Source organism: Dama dama, chromosome 30, assembly GCF_033118175.1.
Source record: "Dama dama isolate Ldn47 chromosome 30, ASM3311817v1, whole genome shotgun sequence".
NCBI lineage: Eukaryota > Metazoa > Chordata > Mammalia > Artiodactyla > Cervidae > Dama > Dama dama.
The window spans coordinates 28,739,369-28,767,312 of NC_083710.1; the positions used below are offsets into that span (position 1 = coordinate 28,739,369).

General features: G+C 39.1%; 1 protein-coding gene across 5 annotated transcripts in view; it reads left to right on the forward strand.

The window, feature by feature from the left end:
- The first annotated feature begins 15,226 nt into the window (after positions 1-15,226).
- Positions 15,227-27,944, forward strand: part of SPART (spartin) — a 29,504-nt gene continuing 16,786 nt past the window's right edge. The window contains exons 1-4 of one of the 5 annotated variants that reach the window (XM_061133739.1): positions 15,227-15,348; positions 22,389-22,546; positions 24,142-24,203; positions 24,363-25,174. In XM_061133739.1, the coding sequence (XP_060989722.1) occupies positions 24,365-25,174 (810 nt within the window). In that variant the 5' untranslated portion in view covers positions 15,227-15,348; positions 22,389-22,546; positions 24,142-24,203; positions 24,363-24,364. Of the gene's footprint in view, positions 15,349-22,388; positions 22,547-24,141; positions 24,204-24,362; positions 25,175-27,944 lie in introns of those variants that run through there. The other 4 variants (XM_061133737.1, XM_061133740.1, XM_061133738.1 and 1 more) reach the window with 4 other exon arrangements.

Here is a 27,944-nt window from a genome sequence, read left to right on the forward strand (position 1 = left end):
TATGAACTTTGCTCTTTATGAACTATTAGGTGGAGCCATATTAAAGTGCTTGTATCAGTGCTTTTGTATGGATCTACACAGTAAACCCGGTGATAGTGAAGGAAAGGGAAGCCTGTCATGCTACAGTCCACGTGGACACAAAGAGTCAGACATGACTTAGTGACTGAACAACAACAACAACCCAATATTTGCGCTATAGTAAATTTTAAAAATGAATTAAAATTTCCTCTGGTGGGGCTTTTTTTAAAAACATCAAGGGTTATATGATTCAGGACTTGTATTTTTTTGTTGTTGTCAGAAAGTTAAGGAATATCTCCCTTAAAAAGACAAATTCTTTTGACCATTTGAGGTTATGCTTAGTTTAATGCATTTCTTTCCAGAGAAGGCAATGGCAACCCACTCCAGTACTCTTGCCTGGAAAATCCCATGGACAGAAGAGCCTGATAGGCTGCAGTCCATGGGATCGCTAAGAGTTGGACATGACTGAGTAACTTCACTTTCACTTTTCACTTTCATGCATTGGAGGAGGAAATGGCAACCCACTCCAGTGTTCTTGCCTGGAGAATCCCAGGGACGGGGGAGCCTGGTGGGCTGCCGTCTATGGGGGGTCGCACACAGTCGGACACGACTGAAGTGACTTAGCAGCAGCAGCAATGCATTTTTTTCCAGAAGTTTGAGATAATGCAGATGGTATGCATTATTCAAAAGACTAGAGTAGAAACATACTTTTATTTGCTTTCAGTTGGAACCAGTTATACTATATTAGTATTGAAGCTGATAACAGGCAACATTACTAAGTGAATATGCAATATTACTTCCCAAGTAGCTCAAATGGTAAAGAATGTGCCTGCAATGCCAGAGACCTCTGTTGGATTCCTGGGCCGGGAAGATCCCCTGGAGAAGAGCATGGCAACCCACTCCAGTATTCTTGCCTGGAGAATCCCATGGACAGAGGAACCTGGCAGGCTACAGTCCATGGGGTCACAAAGAGTTGGACATGACTGAGCCACTAACACACACACACGCACATGCATTTTAGCTCCATGTTAGTATGTCTGTGCCTAAAGTATTAGAGAAATACAGCAACTCTCATGACATTTCTGGGCAGAGCAATCTAATTATAGATTTCCAAGTTGTTAGTGAACTTTTACAGACTGCATGGCATCTCAAAATGTTCTTTGTCTATGAAGGTATTAAATAAAGGACTTCAGGAAATAATAGGAAAAGGGTCACTTTGAGTTGAAAGTAGTGACTGTTCCAACACAACAAAACAAATATAGATGTGAAATTTCAGAACTTAAGGGCAAGGGGAGGAGGTAGGCTGTCCTCTTGCCACTTCATGTTAAAAAAAAAAAAAACTTTTCATTTGACAAGTTGATTCACTTGCCTACATAGCATAGCAGATTTCTTCAAAGATTTTCACAGATCTGTAAAATGGAGAGAGTGGTACCCACAGGATGGCTCTGAGAGGGAAATGGCATAATATATATACAAAGTGCCCAGCACAGTGTGAGATTCCTGGAAAACACCAAACAGCTGTTAGTTTTCTTATGTGCAGTCCTCCAGTGTCTCCTATTTCAGTAGTAGCACCTGGAGGCACAGCCAGTTGGTTAATCCCCAATCTGAAAACTATGCTTAGTCCCTTCCCCTCCACATCTCCTCTCCACTCCCAAACTCCAGGGGACTTATTCAGTTCAGTTCAGTCGCTCAGTCATATCTGACTCTGTGACCCCATGGACTGCAGCACGCCAGGCCTCCCTGTCCAGCACCAACTCCCAGAGCTTGCCCAAACTCATGTCCATCGAGTCAGTGATGCCATCCAACCATCTCATCCTCTCTTGTCCCCTTCTCCTCCTGCCTTCAATCTTTCCCAGCATCAGGGTCTTTTCCAATGAGTCAGTTCTTCACATCAGGTGGCCATAGTATTGGAGCTTCAGCTTCAGCATCAGTCCTTCCAACGAATATTCAGTACTGATTTCCTTTAGGATTGACTGGTTGGATCTCCTTATTAGGGTAGATATAAGACTAATCATTCTGGGACTGCTGATTTAGTTTCACATATTCCTTTAATGGCAATAAAATAATTTTGTCCAAGGACCAAAAATGTTAATTTTAGTTTTTACATTATATATGTATTGTTTGTTGTTTAGTCACTAGGCCATGTCCAACTCTTTTATGACCTCATGAACAGTAGGCCTGCCAGGCTCCTCTGTCCATGGGATTTCCCAGGCAAGAATACTGGATTGGGTTGTCATTTCCTTTTACAATATATGTATTACATGTGTGTGTATATATATAATATTAAAATCACCCAAGTAACTGCCAAGTAAAGTAGCTACCATTTATTCAGCATCTATTATGTTCAAATATTTTTAAAATTTAACAACATCTTAAATAGTGCTTACAATATGCCAGGCACATTTAATTTAATGGAACAGTTTTTTTCCTAAGCACTTTACACACAGTAACTCATAAAGTAGTTATCATTACCTCATTTTACCTGTGAGAAAATGGTGATACAGATGGCTAAAGTAAATTTGCCTAAGATCACAGAGCTGACATGGGGACTCAGAGGTTGAACTCGGGTAGCTGGTTTTAGGGTGTGAGCTCTTAACCACTCCAAACTGCTGCCTCTTTGTAGGGTACAGAGTGTGGCATACATTATCTTTGATATTGGCCAGGACAGTCCTCCAAAGTAGTTATTGTTATCCCAGTTATGTATAGGTGAGAACTGAAGCTTTGAGCTTAAATTGCCTATGTTTATGTAGGTAGTAGGTAAGACTGGCAAGGATTCAAACATAAGCACATTTGATAGTTCATGATTCTATGTTTATTTTTGGAACTAAATTAAAGAAACCCCTGAATTTCTAGTCTCGGTAAAATTTTCTTTCCTAGGATGTTTCAGATTCGTTCAAAATATGTTACCCCTTGGGAATTAGATAACCAACGAGACACTATCTTATAGTAGGAAATTTTAACTTTTAAAAAATATGTATTTATTTTAGTTTACTCATTTGGCTGCTCCAGGTCTTAGTTGCAGCTTGCAGGATCTTTTAGTTGTGGCACGAGAACTCTTAGTTGTTGCATGCGGGATCTAGTTCCTTGACCAGGGATCAAACCTGGACCCCCTGCATTGGGAGCTCAGAGTCTTAGCCACTGGACCACCAGGAAGGTCCCAGAAATGCTAACATTTTAAAGTTAAAAATTCTGGTTTAAATTGTAGTTCTACAACTTACTAGCCTTGAGATTTTGATCATATTACTGAATGTTAATAAACCTCATTCCATACTATTTGGGGGAATTCAAAGATATGATAAGGAAACTACTCATACTGAAATATAGTAGTAGAAAATGTCAATTTCAACAAAATAATTCTGAAAACAATCTTTGGGAATCTTGGCTTAGTCAGGTATTTGCTGTGTGGTTTAGAATATATTATATAAATCTTCTGAGCTTCCGTTTCTTCATCTGACAATTGCCTTCTTATTCCTGGTTCATAGAGGGTGAAATAAATGAAGTAGGTAAAATGGCCAGTAGAGGACCTTCCATAGAGTTGGTCTACACAAAAAAGATATTTATTACTACACCCCAAATTTATTTTTTCAAAAAATTTAATAGAAACTGTTTTTAATCTGAGTTAATCAAATTCCAAAAACTCTTACTTAAATTACTCTAATGGAGTAATTTATAGACTCTGAGAGTAGGCTTAATATATATACACAGTTTTCTATGGACTGGTTTAAACGTGATTTTGTTAGTATTTTAATTTCTGTTACCTTAGAACTGCCTAAGAAGCACCCTGCTGTTACAATCAAGCCTTGTGACTAAATAAAGATCAGTGATGCTTAGTTATGCTGTGAGCTGACAACACAGGGACTTGTCTATATGCAAATTAAACTAAAGAAATGTTTTGGATGGCAGAACTGGCTCTTTTAAAAGAAATAAGCATCCTCAAGATCACCTTCTATCCAGAATATGATTTTTAAAAAGCCAATAACTTTGTTGTTGGTAGTAATAAGTGTTCCAGACAAACTGGGACTGTAGGGGAAAAAAATAATCCAAATTTATTGAATTTCTTATCTTCACGTATTAATTATGACACCAAGTCATTGCAGCTGTCTTATAGGAAGATGAATATTGTTTAAAGTTTGCATTACTTTAGGAAAAGAAACTTTATTTATTTATTTATTTATTTGATAGTGGAGTGCAGTTTATTACACCGGCGGGCCCAAGGCAGAGTCTCCTCTTAGCCAAGGGCCCCGACCAGCATTTGTGAAAATCTTTTATACCCCATGTGTCCAAACCCACTACCCCAATTCCCTTGAGACTTACATAAACAAAGGAAGGGTAAATACAACTACAGTAACCCCATCATTCACGTGTTATGTGTTCAAACAGTCAATAATCAATAAGCCCGCAGTTACATTCCAAATAGTTAATAACTGATAAGCCTGTGCTTACATTCTGATAGATAGTGTCCGGAGGCAGGGGTGATTAGTGTCTGTTCTTCAAGATTCCCCTGCCCAGAGGGGGGTCTTATCCTTCCATTGTCATTCCCACAGGCGCTAAGCACAGAGTTCAGAGTCCACTGGAGAGGTGGCCACGCACGATCAGCACAGACAGGCCTGAGATGGAGTCCAGGCCCTATGAATTCCTTCTTCAATCCCCCCTCTTGATGCTCTTAGTTTCCATAACGAGCATCATTTATTGAGATATATTGTACCTTAGCCCTCCTGCCACCCACATGAGAGAATGCTATCAACCTCTGGGTTACAAAATTCACAAGGCATTGTAGGAAGCAGGGTCCACAAAGCAGTATGATCAAGATTACTATAACAACAGTTCATTAGACATGGCTTTCACTTTATTTTTAAAGCAACATCACCAATTAGAAATCCAAACATGTAAAAAAGACTAAGAAACACAGGCTGTTCAGGAAATAAATATGATTGAACCACAAAGAAAGAATTTCTGGATAGAATTGTTTGAAGTTTTTAATTATAAAATGTAACCCATGGTGTATTTTTACAAAATTTCATAAAATAGCAGACTTTTTTTCCCCCCATGAATAGCATCTTTTCTTTTGAACTCTGTGTGAACTGATGCATTCAAATCTGTGTCCAGTATTGTGTCATCTGCTGTAACATCAGTTTTGGGGACAATCAGGTTAGGATGGAGCTGCCCCAAGTAATGAAAGTGCTGAGGATGGAATTTCTGGATCTAGATCTTTCCATTCAAATTGCCTGAATATTGCCAGAAAAGACTTAGCTGTTCTATAAGGGGAATCCCCCCAAGACAATCAAAGATGTCCAATAATGAATTCCTGGTGTTCAGTGGATTTTAGTAGCAACTCATTGCACATTTTTCTTTTTTTCTTTAAAACCAATTCAACATAATTAAGATTTATGCAATTTTCACAGAAAAGTAGGATACAAATTCTATTCGAGTGCCCATAGACTATAAACTAGGAGGCACTGGAACATATTCAGGGACATAAAACAAGGTGCAAACATTGCATGGTCTAAAGGTACTAAAGTCAGAGTCTGTTCTCTTAACACTGTGGAATTACGTTAGAAATCAGTATCAAAATATATTTGAAAACATCTCACATATTCTCAAGTGCAATGTGACATTTACCAAGCGAGATCTTTGACTTAGTCATTGAAAGTCTCAATAAAGTTGGAAGACTGAAAAAACACAGAGGAGGTGATTGCAGAAAAGAAAACATTTAAATGAGAAAATTAATATGAAAGATAATTTAAAAACCCCAGGCATTTGGAAATTAAATGTCCACTTTTAAATGATGAGTGGATCTAAAAAGCCATAATAAGGAAAATTAGAACAGTATAAAAATGTATAGTAACAGTATAAAAATGAAAAGAGAATTTACCAGAATTTGTTGCATGATGCTCAATGCAACTAAATACAATGCAGAATCTTGAATAAGATATGAAAACAAATAATGGACAGTAGCATGACATTTTGTGAAATTTAAATAAAACTCTGTACCTCAGTTAATAACACTGTATCACATGTTAATTTCCTGTTTTTTTTTTTTTTTTTAGCAACTGTATTTATATTCTCAGAACTGGATTAGAAGTTTTAAGCCTCGTTCAATTTTTTTTTTTTAATCAGTAAGATGGTAAGCTTTCTAGACTTTTAGCAGTAACACTAGATGCCAGAATACATGGAACTATATCGGTTTTGAGTCGTCACATATTTTTCTTCTGCGCTTCCCCATAGGTGATATAGTCAAGAAGGAAAAGGAGCTAACATATAACTAGCCAACCAGCGCTGAAGATACCCTGTTCCCTTTATGCTTGTCATCCCTAATTACACAAAACTTGGAAAACCTTTACACATGGACATGGAATACTTAAATATAACCACCATTTTCGTTATGCATAAAATGAAACAACTTCACTGTTTTATCAAGGCGTTCTTTCACATTCCACTCACAGGTTTCTCCTACAAAAAGACATGCAGTGTTTAAACAGAAGTTTAGACTTCGTATGTATCCTTGATGGTCTTAGACTGAAGGGCACTGACATTTCCTTTGAGCCTCCATCTCCACCTCTTGTAGAAAATCTGATGCTCTCATCCAAATGTCCAGACATTCCCAAGGCATTCACAGTCTACAGGACAATTCTGTTTCTGAGATTATGCCTTCCCTAGTTTAGTTCTGTTCAGCATCAATTGTATATTTGTCTTGTTCTGGACAATGTAAGCAAGATGGATATTGAAATTTTAGAGAAATTTCCCAAAATTTTTAGTTCAAATTAAACAAAAACAAAACACAATGCATTTCTTTTCTTTTTTTGCAAACTACACTAAAGATTCAGGAAATTTAGGTTTCTTAATCACAAATCAAAACAGAATCAAATGCAATATGAGGTAAATTTTTTTCTTTTGAGTTTTCTTTTGAGTTTTTGTCAGTCTACTAGGATGCTTGCCTTCTCCTCTCTTCTGAGTGTGCACTGCTTCTCATGCTTCACTCCACTTTCTGCCAATCTCTGCTCATTTCTAATCTAGTAACAGTATTACAAAATGCTATGAGTATTCTTTCATTTATTTGTCTCTTATCTGCCTGTGTCCTTAGGAACTTGTGTGTACTTGCTCAGTAGCTTCAGTCCTGTCCGACTCTTTGTGACCCTATGGACCCTAGGTAGGCCACCAGGCTCCTCTGTCCATGGAATTCTCCAGGCAAAAATACTGGAGGAGGTTGCCATGCCCTCCTCCATGGGATATTCCCACCCAGGGATCAAACTTGCATCTCCTGCAATATACCTCTGAACCACTTGGGAAGCCTAAGTGGCTTACTGAAGCCATGCAGAGTAAGAACTCTAGTGTCTGGTGTTAAACCCCACTCTATTATGCATATTTTGTTGTTCTGTCATTCAGTCATGTCTGACTCTTTGTGACCCCATGGACTGCAGCACACCAGGCTTCCCTGTCCTTCATCATCTCCCGGAGTTTGCTCAAACTCATGCCCACTGAGTTAGTGATGCCATCCAACTGTCTCATCCTCTGTTGTCCCCTTCTCCTCCTGCCTTCAGTCTTCCCCAGAACTGGGGTCGTTTCCAATGAGTCAGCTCTTTGCATCAATTGGCCAAAGTATTGGAGCTTCAACTTCAACATCAATCCTTCCAATGAATATTCAGGGCTGATTTCCTTTAGGACTGACTGGTTGGATCTCCTTCCTGTCCAAGGGACTCTCAAGAGTCTTCTCCAGCACCACAGTTCGAAGGCATCAGTTCTTTGAGTTTTTCCAAGATATCAATTCTTCGGCACTCAACGTTCATTATGGTCCAACTCTCAACATCCATACATGACTACTGGAAAAACCATAGCTTTGACTATATGGACCTTTGAGGGTAAAGCAATGTCTCTGCTTTTTAACAGAGACATATATTTATACATATAAATATATAGAAAATAAGGTACTTTACTGAGCATGTCATTAACCTCTTTATAATATAAAAAGTATCAACTTGATCAGAACAAAGCCAAATCAGGTTAGTAAGAAATGTTAAAAGAATTGTTTTCCATAGTTTAATTAATAGGTTCTTTTTAAAAGATATTTGTGTATTTGGTAAAGAAACCAACTGAAGATCCTCTAGAGAAGGAAATGGCAACCCACTCCAGTAATCTTGCCTGGAAAATTCCATGGATAGAGGAGCCTGGTGGGCTACGGTCCATGATGTGGCAGAGTCGGTCCATGATGTGGCAGAGTCAGACATGACTGAGCACACACCCATGCAGGCATCCTTTCATGTCTGATGACTGGAATCATTTGAAATAGATTTGCTTCTAGCCCTATATATTTCAAACGTTGTTTCTCTTCCATCAGTCTTTTGATGCTGTGTACTGTAGGACATGTTCATAGAGCAATATGACCCTTAGCTGGCAACTTTATGTTAAATGGCAACAGATAAGCCTGCAGAATAAGAATTTTCCTGGAAGTCAGTGCTACAACAGGATGGCTAGCAATAACACAATCACACACAGAAGCAACTATAAACATATCTCATAATTAAATGCACAACATTGACGGTGCTAAAGCCTTTGATTGTGTGGATCACAACAAAGTGTGGAAAATTCTTAAAGAGATGGGAATACCAGACCACCTTAACTGCCTCCTGTGAAACCTGTATGCAGATCAAGAAGCAACAGTTAGAACCGGACAAGAAACAACAGACTGGTTCCAAATTGGAAAGGAATATGTCAAGGCTGTATATTGTCACCCTGCTTATTTAACTTACATGCAGAGTACATCATGAGAAACGCTGGGCTGGATGAAGCAGAAGCTGGAATCAAGATTGCCAGGAGAAATAGCAATAACCTCAGATATGCTGATGACACCACCCTTATGGCAGAAAGGGAAGAGGAACTAAAGAGCTTCTTGATGAAAGTGAAAGAGGAGAGTGAAAAAGCTGGCTTAAAACTCAACATTCAGAAAACTAAGATCATGGCATCCAGTCCCATCACTTCGTGGCAAATATATGGGGAAACAGTGGAAACAATGAGAGACTTTATTATCTTGGGCTCCAAAATCACTGTAGATGGTGACTGCAGCCATGAAATTAAGACACTTGCTCCTTGGAAGAAAAGCTATGCCCAACCTAGACAGCATATTAAAAAGCAGAGACATTACTTTGCCAACAAAGGTCCGTCTAGTCAAAGGTATGGTTTTCCTAGTAGTCATGTATGGATGTGAGAATTGGACCATAAAAAAAGTAGAGCACCAAAGAATTGATGCTTTTGAACTGTGGTGTTGGAAAAGACTCTTGAAAGTCCCTTGGACTGCAAAGAGATCAAACCAGTCCATCCTAAAGGAAATCAGTCCTGAATATTCATTGGAAGGATTGATGCTGAAGCTAAAACTCCAATACTTTGGCCACCTGATGGGAAGAACCAACTCATTAGCAAAGACCCTGATGCTGGGGAAGGTTGAAGGCAGGAGGAGAAGGGAACTGCAGAGGATAAGATGGTTGGATGGCATCACCGACTCAATGGACATGACTTTGAGCAAGCTCTGGGAGATGATGAAGGACAGGGAGGCCTGGCATGCTGCCATCCTTGGGGTCGCAAAGAGTCGGACACGACTGAGTGGCTGAACAACAACGGCAACCAACTCCACTTCTCCCTGAAAGTGAAAGTTGCTCAGTTGTGTCCGACTCTTTGAGACCCCATTGACTGTAGCCCACCAGTCCATGGAATGCTCCAGGCAAGAATACTGGAGTAGATAGCTCTTCCCTTCTCCAGGCACCCATGGATCAAACCCAGGTCTCCTGAATTGTGGATAGATTCTGAGCTACCAGGGAAGCCCTAGATCTGAAACGTGCTGCAGTCATGTAAACACCAAGGACAGGAAGGGAAGTCAAGTGTAGAGTCAGTGGTCTTAACTGACTGTGACTAAAATCTTTTTTCTTTCTGCAAATTTTAGTAAAACATACAGGTGAGCACATTTCAAGTGCTGCCTTGGAGGAAGCCTCTGCAAATAGCCTGTGCAAATAAAGGACCTTAATAGTTAACCAAATAACCCACATTATGGTGATCACTTAAAATAGAGTGGTAATGTTTAACGGGCTACAAAATCAAGTCATACAGGATAAAACACAGAGAGGAAAACTTTAATATGAGTTTAGTTTTTGTGGATTTTCAGTAAGGCAATTAAAACCCACCTTATTGAGAGTGTCAATTCTGCCTTAACAGCATAAGCACTGTGCAGACCAGTCCCCCCAAAAATCTGAAATCGCAAGAACAGAGTTTGTGTTATTTAAATCGAGTCACTCTGTCCCTTCCTCTGCCCTCCCGCCCTCTACGCTCCCACTTCCCAGACCTAGGAGTGCGCCCCACACCAGTGCTAGGTGTGGGCTCTCTGCTAGGAGGGTTGGGGCCCCAGCATTCCTCCTGCCCCAGTTACCTGTTGCTGAAGCTGAGTTCTGAGTGAGTGTGCCCAGCCACCACTAGAGGTATTCAGCACTCCCTTGAATGTGGCATTACTAAGGATACTGGGACCTCAGTGGTACCAGATGGTCAATGTTAATGAAGCCTTTTTGGTGTTCTTCCCAGAAACTGAGGAGGCAAATAACTATTATAACTTGGTGACAGATATTTTGGCTGTGAAGTGATTTTCAGTTTTTTAATTTAAAAAAATGGAATAAGGATCCATTGGAGTAAAATACAAATTTGCAAGATGTATCATAGTGATATGCAGCATAAGATTTGATAGTTTAAAGAATTGAATGACAATGCTGTTATAAAATTCCTTCTGTTAATTTTATTTTGTTTATGCAGGCAGTTTCTCAAGTTTTACATTTTTAAATATTAAAATTAGGATAGAATTGATGCTAAATCCTGTCTCATTTTGGAAAATAAATGATAGTCATCCACAAATATATGAATTAATTGAAGAAGTCTCTATCACCTTATCAGGGTATATTTCCAATAAATATATACTCTTTGTTCAATAAATGTTTATCCAAATGTATAATACATATAATATAAATAATTATAATAGTCAATCAAGGAGTTGTTATTTTTTCTCTGGCTGCACTTTGCAGCTTGTGGAATCTTAGCTCCCCAACCAGGCACTGACCCCAAGCCCTTGGCAGTGAGAATGTGAAGTCCTAACCACTGGATCACCAGGGAATTCCCCAGGAGATATTTTTAAACTGTTTCAAATATAATTTAAATATCATAAAATTCACTTATTTTAAATATGCAATTCAAGTGAATTTCATTGTACTTACAGAGCTGTACAACCCTCATCACAATCTAATTTTAGAACATCTTCATCACCCTAAAGGAAAAACCTCCTGTCCATTTACAGTCAATTCCATTACCAAGCCCAGCCCTCAGCAACCAGTAATCTACTTTCTGCCTCTTTATATTTGCCCTTCAAAGAAAAATCATTGAAAAAGAAATTTATGTTCATGTCTGGCTTCTTTCGCTGAGCATAATGTTTTTGAGGGTCATCCATTTTGTGGTAACTTTGGGAGTAGAATAGTATTTCATTGTAGTGCTATATTGCATTTTCAAAGATCAATTCATCTGTTGATTGACACTTGGGTTATTTTCTCTTTTGGCTGTTTTAAATAAGGTTGCTATGAACAATTCTGTCAAGTCCTTTTGTGCACTTTGTATATGTGTACAAGTATTTATATTATTGTTTGTATTATATGTAAACTATTTCCAGAACAAGACAGAATTCAACATCCTATTTCACTTTTAATATTTATAGATATGAAAACAGAAACTCTAGTCACCTAAACACACTATTAATAAATATATAGGTGTAGAAAGAGTTTTATAACAGGAACATCTCCCAGAATTTTGAACCAAGTAAAATGAAAACATCAGTTCAGTTCAGTTGCTCAGTCGTGTCCAACTCTTTGTGACCCCATGAATCGCAGCACGCCAGGCCTCCCTGTCCATCACCAACTCCCGGAGTTTACTCAAACTCATGCCCATCGAGTCAGTGATGCCATCCAGCCATCTCATCCTCTGTCATCCCCTTCTCTTCCTGCCCCCAATCCCTCCCAGCATCAGGGTCTTTTCCAATGAGTCAACTCTTCACATGAGGTGGCCAAAGTATTGGAGTTTCAGCTTCAGCATCAGTCCTTCCAATGAACATCTCCCAATATTTTGAACCAAGTAAAATTAAAACATATGTCTATAGAATCTCACCTATAAGAGGAGTTTCTAAGTCATATATTAATGGTAAGTCTATGTATAACCTTTTAGGAAACAAACTGTTTTTCAAAAAATGCATCATTTTACATTGCTACTAGTAATGCATGAGGTTTGAACCTCTCCACATTTTTGTAGGACACTGCTAAGCTGCTAAGCCACTTCAGTCTTGTCCGACTCTGTGCAACCCCATAGACCGAAGCCCACCAGGCTCCCCCGTCCCTGGGATTCTCCAGGCAAGAACACTGGAGTGGGTTGCATTTCCTTCTCCAATGCATGAAAGTGAAAAGTGAAAGTGAAGTCACTCAGTCATGTCCAGACTCTTCCTGACCCCATAGATTGCAGCCTACCAGGCTCCTCTGTCCGTGGGATTTTCCAGGCAAGCGTACTGGAGTGGGAGCACCATTGCCATTGGTACCTAATACCTAATAGTATTGCCTTCTCCATTGTAGGACACTAGTTAGTGTCTTTTTATTACTAGTGTCTTTTTATTACAACCATTGTAGTGAGTAAGTAACAGCATCTCATTATGTTTTTGACTTGCACTTTCTGAAAGACTAATGACATTGAGAATCTTTTCATGGACATTTGTATATCTTTGGAGAAATACCTATTCAAATCTTTTGCCCACTTAAAATTTTATTACTTAGGTTGTTGATAACTTTCATGTGTTTGAAATACAAGTAAAATATGATGATTTGAAAATATATTCTCAGTCTGTAGGTTGTACTTTTAGTTTCTTGATGGTGTCTTTTGAAGAGCAAATTGTTTTAATTTTGATGACACACAATTTACCTTTTTTTCTCTTTTTAGTGCTTATATTTTGGGGATAACTAGAATAAATATCAGGGTAAAATTTCATCAAGTGATATGGAAACATGAGTTTAAGGCAAAAAGGAATGGGGATTTCCCTAGTTGTTCAGTGGCTAACTCTCTGTGCTCCTAAATCAGGGGGAATGGGTTTGATATCTGGTCAGGGAATTAGATCCCACATGCCACAACAAAAGATCCTGTCTGAGATCTACAGGATCTACAGCTAAGACCTGGTGCAGCTAAATAAACAAATAAAAAGAAGAAAAGGAATGGTGTAACATTTTCCCCTATTAAAGAAATGCTTGTTAATATAGTTTTAAAAATTGATGATGATATAAAACTATCTGGTATTTAGGCTCTACTGGCTACAATTAAAAGTTCTGTATCTCTTATTTCAGAATGTCAACTTACTAGAAAACAATTTGTATCCTTTACAATTCTTTAAGTGAGATGAAAATTTTTGGTGCTCAATCAAAAATGAGGGAGAAGGTACATAGTCACAGTTTTTCAGAATTCTTTTTAAGGTGTATGAGAAAAATCATTTAAAACCACTGTATTAATGTATACCACCCCCTCCCCCAGTAGGTTTTTCTCTTTGGGATGGATGGCTGTTATCTTTCTCAGATTTCAGATAACTATTAATATACCAAATGGAACTACCAAATTTTAAACTTAAAACCCTCCCCCAGTAGTCATCCAGTATTTCCCATCATTAATTTTGACTGAAAGAAAGTGAAAGTCGCTCAGTGGTGTCCAATTTTTTGCGATCCCATGGACTCTATAGTCCATGGAATTCTCCAGGCCAGAATACTGGAGTGGGTAGCTTTTCCCTTCTCCAGGGGATCTTCCCAACCCAGGGATCGAACCCCGGTCTTCCGCATTGGCAGGCGATTCTTTACCGGGTGAGCCACAAGGGAAGCCCAATTTTGACTGAACAGAATAACAATTCATCTGGAATTAAGTCACTGCCATTCTCAAACAAGTCACTTAGCTAGTCTTAAGAGCTCAGGGCACTTTATACATATGTATATAGTTTTTTAAGGCAAGTCTATTCAAGACTGTAAAACCTGCCATTTGCAGACTGAAGAAAAACATACAATCTAACTTTCAAGAGTAAGCTTTATACCAGGCTCTTACTAAAGACTACTGCCCTGGAGACAGCGTCTTAGGTAATTTTGAAGAACTGCTCTGAAGAATCAGGGAGAAACCAGAATATGTAGTTTTGTGGAGTGTTTTCCCCTTAAGAGGAAAAAAAGTGGAACTTCAAAAGATTACTGCTAATCACAAAGAACAGATTATCTAAAGTTCATGCTCTTAGTCCCTTTCTCTATATCAGAAGATGCAAGAGTCTGGGTTCATTAATCTTTAGATAGGCATCTTCACTATCTAGGACCAAAGCACAGACCTGCTGTTGTGTTTTTTCTCCATCCTAAACTCGCCTCAGGGCTCATATGCGGGGGCAGGGGTGGCTGTACTGGCTTGATCCTTGCAGAACTGGAAAATCAGGCAACATTCCCTGTCCACGCACCGAAACTATCTTATTAACTTTAAAGAACTTTTAAAGAAGCATATGTTTACTTTGATTTTCCCTTTTTGACGTTCCATAGTCATAAATGGAATCAGCACATTTGCTATTTAACCTTAGGCGTCAAGAACTTTTTTTTTTTTTTTTTTAAACCATGCTGTTGCTACAAACTTCTAGCGCACACAGCTTCCCCTAACCATCAACCCTCATCGCCCACCGCTCTGGACCACTCCCTTCCGAGGCCTCGGGTCCGCAAGAGAGTAAGAGTCTGCGCAAGCGCCGGACCGTCAACGTGGCAGGGAGACCCCAGTTGGGGAGTCCGCGCTGAGTCGCTGGCTCAAGTGGTTCTGCCCAGGCCTTCGGCCCTTTATCTTTTTCTCCCCCTAGAGTTTTACGGTGACTCAGACGTTCCAAGTGGACTGACGTCACCCCAGAAGCCATTCAGAAGGTCTGAGCGGACAAAACTGAGGCTGGGAAGGTGGGGGACGAATCCGCCAGGCGGCGGGCCAGGCCCGCGTGGGCGTCACGTGAGGGCCGAGCTGCGGGGGCCGCACGCTCGGGTCACGCGGGAGCCGCGCTGGCGGGCGGGGCGGCGCGGCCGCGTGACGTGGTGCGCTCCGCAGCGCGCGCCTCCTCAGGCTTTGTCAGCCCCGGCGGGCGCGCGCGCGCGTGCGGGGCTCTGGGACCCGCGGGCCAGTCTGCGCGGAGCGCTGGGGGCGGGTGGCGGCGGCGGCGGCGACAACGACGACGGCACCGCGTCTGAGGGAGCGGACTCTGCGCAGCGGCCGAAGGGCCCGGCGGTCTGGCAGGCATAGGTGGGGAGGCGGCCGGAGGGAGGGAAGGAGTCGCCCCTGAGCGGACCCCCCCCCCCCCCCCCCACCAAGGCGGGCGGGTGGAGTCAGCGACCCGGGCCCGCGGCAGGCTGGCCGGGCGGGAAGGGCCGAGAAGGCCTCGGGCCCCCATCCAGGTCTCAGAGATGGAACTTTCGTGGAAGGGAGCGGTTTCGGGAGGGATTCGTTTGAGAACTTGTTCTTAGTTAACCCTCATCTCGTGTATCTACGGAACCTTGGAACTCGCTACGTCCCCTCCCTATTTACCGTTGGGTTGGAGGGCGCCGCCTGGCCCCCTGCCTGGCGGTCCTCCCGGAGCATCTGGGGACCATTCTGGCCGTCCCACCCCAGGTGTTTACCGATTATTCACCCTCTCCCGGCGCATACAGCTTAGTGAAAGTTCCGTAACCTTTCAGAAAGTCAGCCACATGGGGGTGGGTAGCTCGCGATTTTACTCCTTCGAAAACAGTTGTTCGTGTTTTGGGGGGTCGCGGGGCACTGAACGCTGCAGAAGATCCCTCCGACTTAGTTTCTCTGCCTGGAAAGTTGCTCTTGGAATGCGCAGTTTCGTGACACGGCATTATTGCGTTACTGTAGGGTTGGCCCAGTTCTCCGCTCTCGTAATTGTAAATGAATTGCTTTACTCTGTCACCTGAGGATGCTCGAGATTTGCTTTATTATATTGTAGTTTAATGAGCTTGTCTTCACTGTTGTTGCCTGTGAAATGCGTGGCCTTAAATGTTTAGGAATTCAACAATTTTATTTGAAATTTCCGAAAGCAAAAGTAGTATGAGAAGGGCCCCCTGCCATTATAAGTGCAGGTACTTTTTGGTTCACTCTCTTTTACATTAGCAGACTTAAGTTGTTGACTTTATGTGAAACGTATTTGGAATAAGAAGCTCTTTTCTCCTGTGCTCTCTGTTACCTGTGAGGCTTTATGAAATGTCACTATATATAGTTCCTGTAGCAAGCCAAAATAGGGCGGGTTGCTACAGAAGGCAGTTACAGATAGATATTTGGGGAAAGTTCCTGCCACTTTTGTTTGTTTGGTTGCTTTTATTTTGTAAAGGGCGAGATGGGTGGACATCAGAACAGCTTCTGCTGCTGCTCCTTCTAGGGAGATAAATGGTTATATTATTAAAGACCTGTTGTGATATTGATTGTTAGCATGATTGTTACTACTTTTAGTGTTTATGAGATTGAACTAATAAAGACGAAGTGTTTGGTTCAGAATTGAACCTCTTTGCTCCTAGTATTTTTTTAAAGCGCACGCGCGCGCGCACACACACACACACACACTGTTATATGAAATAAATGCATTTTATTTTTATTAGAACGTTTAAAAAATAGTTTAAATGCGCCATTGGTATCTGGAGCCAGGTTTTGATTTGTGATTGAAGGTGAATGTGGTGGTGTAGGTATTGTTTTATTTGATACTTGAGATTGACGTTTCAAGGACTTTTTTTCTGTTCTCAACTTTAAAAATTAAAGCGAGAAGTCATGTAATAATAGTGTTTATCTTTTCAAGGCATTTGATAAGCGCTTGACTATGGTTTGGGGTAGGATAGACTTCTTTGTTTTTAAGTCACCATCGTATAGTCCTTTTTTCTGTGAAATGCATCTTCTCAGAGACTACTGAGAAAAAGCAAATCCTGTAACAACCACAAAATGAAAATGTAATATTTTAGTAGGAAGTTTCTTTCTGTGATGAGATTACAAACTACATTTCATCTGCTAGACCTCCAGGCTGTTCTCTCTGCTATATATTTCCTTCTTCAAAGTGAAGAGGACAGCAAGGAAGGCTCTTCAGCAGCAGCTGACCCAGGAACCCCCCACCCCACACACAACATGGATGTGTGCACACACACACCTGCCTTCACTGTGAATAGCTCCCCCTGCCTTTCCTCCAGTGACACATTATTTAGGAAATTTTTCAGCTCACGCTGTGAAATAAGTTTTCAAATAAAGACGTTTGAAAGGTAATACTCCTTCTACCTAGGGTTCTTTTCTCATGCATTCTGTCTTCAAATGCTGTCTACCCTTTAAGACTTAAACCTGAAGTCTTTCTAAGTAACTGAAACAGTTCAGTTACCCTTCACACCTCCTCACTCTGCTCACTTGTTCATATAGCATGAGGTTTATCTTTGGAGTCAGACATGTCGTTTTCTTGACAAATACCTATTGAACCTGGCTCTTTGAATCTGTCTCTTCCACTCACCAGCTCACTGACTAGTCCTTGAGCAAGCTGCTGAGTATTTGTTAAACATTTTCTAAATCAGAACAACCCTCCAAGGATATGAGGAGTAAATGGAGCATATAACAGTGCCAAGCATATCCAGAGAGCTTAATAAAAGGTAGTAAATTATGGTGCTTCTAAGTGTCACAGACCATGGGTGTCTCATGTTTGCAATATAATATAGTGAGTGGATTTAGAACTGTGTTTTTAATTTACTTGTGAACCCCCAAAATAATTTGTGTAAAACAACTCCCCTTGCATAGGTCTAAGATGATTTATAATGTTTTGCATTATACTCTCAGGTGGTTGGAAGGGATGCAGTATCCCACATAGTATAGATACTGACATTTTAATATAAAATTGGTTCATCACTCTTAACTGTATCTCATGGGGTATAATATTGCACTTTTATATCCATCACCGTCAGTTTTTAAAATATATGCTATTTTACACTGTTCCTTTTTCTTGAAATTGTACTCTGATTTTATCCACTTCTACTTTTACCAACTCCTGAGTATTATCTTAATGTAATTTATTTATACTCAAAAGCTTTTTATTCTCTGTCATACATGTCTTCAATAAAAATACTTGTGTAAGTTGAAACTAAGTTTTAAATTTTTTCTTTGACTATTGCTCTAGGAGTTACTTTTCTTCTGGATTTAATTATTACAAGTAGTAATAGTTACTCAGAACAGCATAATACCTGTGGATTTTGATAAAGGCTAATTCAATATAAAAATGGAATTTTAGTGGAAATTTATATTTTAAGGAGATGGATAGTTGGAGTCATGCATAAAATTAAAATTGACACCTGTGACTTTTGGGCTGTTTCATTCTACCATGAATTCTGCCTTTCCATGCTGGGAAATACACCATACTAAAAATAGGAATGGGAGTGTGGTATATTTGGTAAAGTTTTGCAAATTGGAAAGACTATGAAAGGAGCTTGAAAGAGGAAAAGCAATAGCATGATAGCTAAACTGCAGGCATGTTGCCTATAGGTCTGTTTTAGTGAGGAGGGATCTGAAAGCCTTTTTCTTTCTTTCTTTTTTTTTTTTTTTTGTTGGTTTTTTTTTATTTATTTCTTTTCTTTTCTTTTCTTTTTTTTCCCCCATTGAAAGCCTTTTTCTTAAAATTATATATGTTGTTACACGTTCCTCGACAAATCTTCATGTTCCCCTGGGTACACATTCCCTCATTTAAAGACCATTTGAGCTGTGGTTGTCAACAGGGGATGATTTTGCAGCCAGGGTACGTTTGGCAATGCCTGGAGATTTTTTTAAAAAGTAATTTTATTTACTTATTTTTTAAATATTTGGCTGTGAAGGGTCCTAGTTGCTATGTGGGCTTTTCTCTAGTTCCAGTTGTGACTTCTCTTGTTGCAGAACATGGGCTCAAGGGCACTTGGGCTTCAGTAGTTGCAGTTCCCAGGCTCTAAAGCATAGGCTCAGTTGCTTAGCCTCATGTGGGATCTTCCCAGATCAGGGATCGAACCTGTGTCTCTTGCATAGGCAGGCAGATTCTTTACCACTGAGCCACCAGGGAAGCCCTGGAGACATTTTTGATCGTCACGTGGTTGGTAGAGGGGGGCGCTGCTTCTGGCACCTAGTAGATAGAGATCAGAGTGGGGATAAACATCCTCCAGTGATCAGGACGGCCTCCCATAACAAAGAATTTTCCAGCCCAAAATGTGAATCAAACTGAGATTGAGAAACCCTGATTTAGAGGATTAGTTTTGGAATCAGACTATCTAATTCTGTAATCTAAGGTGACGGGTTAGTAAACTCTTTTTGTAAAGTTCCAGAAAGTAGATAGTAAGATGTTTTAGGCTTGTGGGCCACATCATCTCTGTTGCATATCCTTGTTTTTATATGCTTTTAAAAATATGAAAGTAATTCTTAGCTCCAAGGTCTTTCAGAAACATGTGATCTAAAGCAGTTATGGCCTTCAAACCTCATTTTTCTTCCTTCTGCAAAGTACTAGTAACAGTAACAATGTCTCAAGAGTTGTTTGTAAGGACTGAATGAAATGCACATGTAGCTTGGTCTCCAGCACACATTAAAAGCTCTGTAAATGGTGTCCTTGGTAGTCATGATGTCCTGTGAAAGTGAAGTCGCTCAGTCCTGTCTGACTCTCTGCGACCCCATGGACTATATATAGTCCATGGAATTCTCCAAGCCAGAATACTGGAGTGGGTAGTCTTTCCCTTCTCCAGGGGATCTCCCCAACCCAGGAATTGAACCCAGGTCTCCCGCATTGCAGGCAGATTCTTTACCAGCTGAGCCACAAGGGATGTCCAAGAATAGTGGAATGGTAGCCTATCCCTTCTCCAAGGGATCTTCCCTACCCAGGAATCAAACCGGGGTCTCCTGCATTGTAGGTGGGTTTTTTACCAGTTGAGCTATCAGGGAAGAACACATGATATCCTATAGCACAGAGCAAAAAATGCCAAGTCACGGTGTTGTTCAAGACCCTGTTCAAGGCATTTGAGCAGACTTAAGAGTGCTGGTTAAATTCCTGGGTCAGCTCGCTATAGCCTGTGTAACCTCTGCTGTCTTGCTTTCTGAACTCTGAGTCTGCTTCCTAAGGAAGGTGGAATGCAGAATTCCTATCCCATGGTGTCTGAGGAAAGAAAGCATTCTACTGGCATTCTGTTCTAAAGACAGGATTTCAGGGTGGGATTATCAGTTTTCGTAGGGGATTCAAGGTGGGACAAGTAAGATCTCCGATGATGGTCGATTGTATGTGATGTTTTCTAAATTGAGGACAAATATATATAAATGTACACACACACACACACACACACTCAACTACTGTGAAGTCCCTGTATGTGACTGACCAGTGGTTTATTTTTCAGGTTAGAAAGTATGGTTAGGCTAGTTTGGTGATGCCTTTATAGTGCAGATGGTTGCTAAAAGAGCCTTAAGTCCTTTAAATTATCCTATCATTATAATTTTTACTGAGATCGCAGGAAAATAAAACCACAGTGTCTGTAGTAGGCACATGTGGGTATTGAGGGCTTGAGATGAAGGTAGTGGAAATTAAGGTATGCCTCAAGTGTAAAATACACACTAGGTTTTGAAGACTTAATGCCAAAAATAAGGAAAACTATCTCATTAATAATTTTTATATTGGGCACATGGTGAAATAATATTTTGGATGTTTTTGGATAAATAAAATGCTATCACTGAAATTTTTTACTTTTTAAATGTGGCTATTAGAAAATTTTAAATTACATATGTAGTTAACATTTATAATTCTGTTGGACAGTGCTGCTCTAAAGCTTTAGTTTACTTTTTTAAAATTAGTAATTGTTTTTATCCTGCACATATAAAGAATTAAATATTTTTATAAGGCTTGCAGTGAAAATCAGAGATCCCACCACCCTAGTCTAATCCCTTACTCCCAAAGCTTGTATCCATTTTCTTACCACACCTGGTCTTTCTGTCTGAATCTGTAATAAACAGGATGCTTATATTGTTACTTTATTTTTCAGTGTTAGGCATTGTCCATTAACTTCCTAGTAGGAAAGATGGAAGTTTAGGTCTCCCATGCTATGTACCACAGGCACATAAACTTTCTATCCATTCATCTTCCCATCTTCTCATGATGGTTGTATTATAATTTGGCTTGTATCAGGATTCATTATTTATATTATTATGATATTAATCAAAATTGAAACATGAAGTACATTGATTACTTTTCTTTCTAACTCAGCATCTTGTTTTCCTTGGAGTTAATAATTGTCTTGATTTTTATTTCCTTAGTTTACTGTGTACTTATCACTGATTAAACCCTGAGTCCTCTCACAGTTAATATGGATCTCTTCTGAAAACTTAAGAACACATTAGGTATTTTCTTCTATGCTCTTTTGAATTAAAGCACCCAGTCTTCTTTCAGGGCTGGAGAGAAATAGTGTTCTTGGTCTTGTTTAGGAGAGATCTGAGGGTCTACTTTGTAAATTAGCTTTGTTGTTGTTGTTTTTTTCCCATTTATTTTTATTAGTTGGAGGCTAATTACTTTACAATATTGTAGTGTTGTTTGTTTTGTTTTTTTTTTTTGCCACACATTGACATGAATCAGCCATGGATTTACATGTGTTCCCCATCCCGATCCCCCCTCCCACCTCCCTCTCCATCCCATCCCTCTGGGTCTTCCCAGTGCACCAGCCCTGAGCACTTGTCTCATGCATCCAACCTGGGCTGGTGATCTGCTTCACCCTTGATAGTATACTTGTTTCAATGCTGTTCTCTCTGAACATCCCACCCTCGCCTTCTCCCACAGAGTCTAAAAGTCTGTTCTGTACATCTGTGTCTCTTTTTCTGTTTTGCATATAGGGTTATCGTTACCATCTTTCTAAATTCCATATATATGTGTTAGTATACTGTATTGGTCTTTACCTTTCTGGCTTACTTCACTCTGTATAATGGGCTCCAGTTTCATCCATCTCATTAGAACTGATTCAAATGAATTCTTTTTAATGGCTGAGTAATATTCTATAGTGTATATGTACCACAGCTTCCTTATCCATTCATCTGCTGATGGGCATCTAGGTTGCTTCCATGTCCTAGCTATTATAAACAGTGCTGCGATGAACATTGGGGTGCACGTGTCTCTTTCAGATCTGGTTTCCTCGGTGTGTATGCCCAGGAGTGGGATTGCTGGGTCATATGGCAGTTCTATTTCCAGTTTTTTAAGGAATCTCCACACTGTTCTCTATAGTGGCTGTATTAGTTTGCAAATTAGCTTTGAATCCATCCCACATTCAGTCCTCTACTCTCTCTTCCAGAGGAGGACTGAATCCCATCAGTTCCTGTGCCTTTTGGAGGTTCTACCAGGAAATATATGTGGGGCTGCTTCCATGATTTCCTGATTGACAGTGTAGGCTTCAGCTTTCTCAGATCTGTTTTATGAGTTACCGTGTCTGCCGCCCCTTTGAAAAACGAGGTACTGTTGACTCCCTTCATCCTCCCTCTTTGTGAGTTATGGCTTTGTTATTTATTTTATTAAATGGATATATAATTATGGATATATGGATATATAATTAATGGATATATTAATGGGTATAACAAGGTGCAGTATAGTGCATTAATCCTAAATTTACAGATTTTTAATATATGCATACACTATATAGTCACCACTCAGATCTAGATAGAGAGCATTTCCATATGCTGTAAGGTCCCCTTGTGACCCTTTCAAGTCTGTACCAGCACCTGTAGTCATTATTTTTTTTTCTCTCATCAAAGACTAGTTTTGCTTGTTCCTCAAAATCATACAGTATAGTAGTCTCAGTATTAAATCTTTTGTATGTAGCTTCTTTTGTGCAAAGACTTGGTAAGTCATCCCCATTGCAGGCATCAATTAAAAAAAAAAAAATCCTGTGTATTACTGCGTAATATGAACAAGCCACTGTTTATCCCTTCTCCTGCGAGCGGGCATTTGGGTTGTTTTGAGATTTTGGCTTTTGTGAATAAAGCTGCTATGAATATTATTGTACATATTTTTGGTGTGTATATTCATTCATTTCTCTCAGTTATATACCTTTAAGTGGAATTGCTGGATCATAGAGTGAGTGAACGTACCTTAGATAGAAGTGCCAGACTTCCATAGTGGCTGTACCATTTTTCACTTACACCAGCAAAGTATATGAGAGTTCCAGTTTCCATCTTCTCTAACATTTGCCAGTATTCAATTTTAGCCACCTGATAAGTATATATAATTGACCTTGAACAATGGGATTAGAGGTGCCAGTCACCACATAGTTAAAAATCTCTGTATTACTGTCTCTGCCTCAGACATAAAGGAATTGATAAATAACAAGGGCAGAAAACTGAAACACTTTGGATTGAATCAGGACACAGACCCTCTTTCTTTTGATTCCACATGCTGTGATCTCTAATCAAACACAAACTTTTCCCCACACTTAATTAAAGAGCCATAAAATGAAAACAGTACTGTGTTTATTGAAAAAATAATCCATGTCTAGGTGGACCCATACTGTTCAAGGGTCAGCTGTAGTCCATATTTTGGGTTTTAGTTTCATTTCCATGAAGGAGTCATGTGTTGAATGCCTTTTCACATGACCATTTGTGAAGTATCTGTTCATGCCTCTTTCTCATTGAAAGAAATGGTTGTGCCTTTTAAATAATTTTGTGAGTCATTTTAATGGAGAGGGAAGGGGGATAACTGCATGTGAGAAACCTGCCACCTTTAAATAAAAGTAAGGTAACTTTAAAGCTTCATTCAGATACATTTTTTCCTCCTCATTTCTGTCCTCTCCAATATGCGATTCAACTTCATTTTTAATTAGCTACTGTAATCCAGAAGTATAATGAATTTTAGAATGAGATTCTTTTGTTCCAACCTAAAAGATATAGGAAACTTTTCTTTCTTAAAGAAACTGGAACAAGAAAATTATTCAGTATCTATATTCTGGCTTATTCTCTTATGTTTTTAATTAAAAAGATACTTAGGAGCAAGAGCAATATTTATCCATTTAACAAATACATACTGAGTATTTCCTGTATGTCATATCTAAATAGGCTTGGGAAATACATCAGTGAACAAAGACAAGCAAGGCTCCAGTCCTCTGAAGTATATTCAGGTGGGAGGAATTGATAATAAATAAATAAACAAATATCTAAATTAAAATATTTTAAAATATTTAATTTAATTAAATTTATTTATTATTTAAATTAATTTAATAATTTAATTTTAAATTAAATTAAAATATCTAATTAAAAATATATTTCCTGCTTTGCAGAAATGGAACAAGAACCCCAAGATGGAGAACCTATTGAAATTAAGATCATCAAGGAAGCATACAAGAAAGCCTTTGTATTTGTTAATAAAGGACTGAATACAGATGAATTAGGTCAAAAGGAAGAAGCAAAGAACTACTATAAGCAAGGAATAGGACACCTGCTTAGAGGAATCAGCATTTCATCAACGGATCCTGAATACACAGGTCCTGAGTGGGAATCTGCTAGGCAGATGCAACAGAAAATGAAAGAAACACTACAGAATGTACGTACCAGGTTGGAAATTCTGGAGAAGGGTCTTGCCACTTCTCTACGGAATGATCTTCAGGAGGTGCCCAAGTTGTATCCAGAATTTCCACCTAAAGACATGTCTGAAAAGTCACCAGAGCCTCAGTGCTTTAGTTCACTTCCTCAACACAGTGAAGTAAATGAAAGCACTTCAACTGCAAGTGCGGAGTCAAGTAGTACACCTGCTACTTTGTCCTTGCCGTGTCAGAGTCGTCCGTCCGAAGCACCTCCTGCTTACACTCCTCAGGCTGCTGAGGGTCACTACACTGTATCCTATGGAACAGAATCTGGGGAGTTCTCGTCAGTTGGGGAGAACTTCTATAGGAATCACTCTCAGCCACCACCTCTTGAGACCTTAGGGCTGGATGCAGATGAGTTGATTTTGATACCAAACGGAGTACAGATTTTCTTTGTAAATCCTGCAGGGGAGGTTAGTGCACCTTCATATCCTGGGTACCTTCGAATCGTGAGGTTCTTGGATAATTCTCTTGATACCTTTCTAAATCGTCCTCCTGGATTTCTCCAGGTAAGCCAAAGAAAGAGGTAAACAAATTTGAAATGTGTGTAGAATATACTACTTTTATTTGATAATATTTATGATGTGTCCAAGACAGTGAATGCAAAAAGGTTACTATAATTTCTAGTTCCTTTTTAAATTCATGAAATTTATGCGCCTTCAGCATCCATGTTTGCATTTGACAACATTTATTTTTCTTTAGATATAAAGTCTTGTTTTAGTATTAAATTTGTGATGACAGGACCTGAAGGAGATTGAAATATTCATTCTTTTAGTTTTTTATCTGAAGAAGAAACCTAATAACTTTAATTTCAAAAGGGATTTGTGTAATTCATATGTGAATGTGTAACCGTAAATTTCCACAGATGTTGTCAAGCCCTCACTGAGGGGCTAAACTGGGCTTGATGCACCCTGGTGTCTGGAATAGTCGTTCTCAACTAGTAGGAACCACCCCTGCAGTCTCCACACACCCTGGGATATTTAGACAGTAGTGGGGACGTTTTTGGTTGTCACAGCTGGGACTGGGGTGTGTGCTGTTGGTACTGGTATATATAGTGGGTAGAGGCCAGGCATACTGCTAAACATTAAACAGGATGGCTCTTATCAGTTAAAAAAATAACTGAAAATGTCAGTCATGCCAAGATTAAGAAACCATGGTCTGCAAGTAGAGACTGTGATGATAATCATCTGAGAAGCAATTCTAACTTTCCAAACATATACATTTACCAGGATACACTTGGTCCAAGAGCATAGACTGTTGCTAAATAAAGGTTGAGGTTAGGACACTGTTATGGAATTCCCGAGGTATTCTGAAGATGATGGTCCAGTATCAATCTGTTTTACTTTGGAGAGATGGGGAGATGGGTTTCTGGAAGTATAGATTCATATTTATTGAATATAACAAAAGGATCTGCATGGTAGGGAGATGACTATTTGAGCGAGGCACGTGCTTTTAAAAGTCCAGGTGATGTGGTTTAGCTACAGTACTAGTTATCTACATTTGTTTTCTTTTTTGGTATATTATATTTTCAATTCTTATGCAGCCTTTACTTTGTGAAGTCCACTTGAAGGTTGTTTACAGATAGTTGGAGATTTACTAGGAGTGTATGAAGGAGATATCTGGGAGCATTGTTGGAAGAAAGACTTCATTAATGGACAGGAAGAATAGTGTGAATCATAAGTTATTTTTTAAAAAGAAGCCTTAGTTAAGGTTGAAAAGAGTAGGCTTACTGATTCTGAGGGGTCTGATAAAAGATAAAACATTTTCTGCTGACCTGGTAATAAAGTGGCATTGTAAGAGTGGAATTTAAAAAACCTTTGGGTCCTGGTCTATTGGAGGCGCAGGGAGTGAAAACTTGAAACAGTCTATTGATTACATGAGCTCAACCATTAAAATGACTTATCCTTTAGTAAAAATTTGTTCTGTGCTTTTAATTCTGTTTTTCTAGTCTCTCCTATTTTGAGTCCTAAATAAAAAAGTAAGATTGTACCCAAAATTTAAGTCTTTTTAATGGACTCTTGTTTACATGTATTCAGGTATTTATAACAGTGTCCTAAAAAAGAATTGCCCTGTGTTTACTTAATTTTTTGTTCTTAGCAATCACTATTGCTTTATTTAGGAAATTAGAAATTAATTTAAAGTTGGCAGATTAGAATTCTGTGGCTTCTAAAAACTATTTTTCTCTTGAATTTAGTTTTAATATACTTTTTAAACCTGTCAGATTTGTAGTCAGTTCATATGGAACTTGGATATGAAGCTGCTCTGTGAAAGTGAAACTGGGAAGTCAGCCTGTGGTGGGTGAGCTCACCAATTTATAATACTCTGTCCTAAGAAAGGTCTGTAAATTTTATTTGAGATTTGAGGATACTCCATTTCAATCAAGGTGACCAGAATGTAGTTTATCTTAGAGAATCATGACACAGTAAAAGAAACCTTTCCCTAACTTGTGTCGTGTAAGTGTAACCATTACGACTTTTTTGGTTAAATCCACCACCTGTTGTTCGTATTTTTTAAAATGTCTCATTTTTTTAAACTTTAAGCAATAACAGCTGTGAAATTGAGGGAAAGATGTTATATTTTTCCCTAATACATATTGAAATATGTAGCTACTCAAATTTAAATAGTTTGTATATTACTTGAAGTCATTTCACATACTACAGATGGTTGTATATCATACTTTGGAAAACACAGCCATCAATTTTATTGTAACTTGTCTGAAGTTTGATTTTTATTAAAGCTGGAGACTGGCTTTTGAAATGACTAAAACAAAGATAATCCACTAAAATAAGAATTTGAAAATGTTTGTTAACCACTTTTCTAGGAAAGAGTCAGCCTTGCGTGCCTGATCTCTATGTATTTGTATTCTGTTGGTCAGAGATATGATAGTACACCAGAATTTTCCATTGTTTATATGAAATCTTTCATCTCTTTGACTCATATACATCACACAATATTTGATAATAATCAATTGTTCTTCCAAGTTTCTTAATATTAGAGAATGTCTTGGTGAGGGACAAAATTTTATTCTGGTCACTCCAAGAATAATGAAAATTAATACATTAGGATATTCTGATTTAAACTTAATTTCTTCTGAATTTAGATCTTCAGGAGGTGAGTTTAAGTCTTAATGTGATAATCTGACCTCCCCATATGATGTTGCTGGGCTACTTTTGGTTTAACTTGACAATAGATAGTGAATCCATAAATGTAACTTAATGTTCTTGCTCTATCAGATCAGGTTGGACTTAGTAAAAAAACAACAACAACAACAAAAAACCG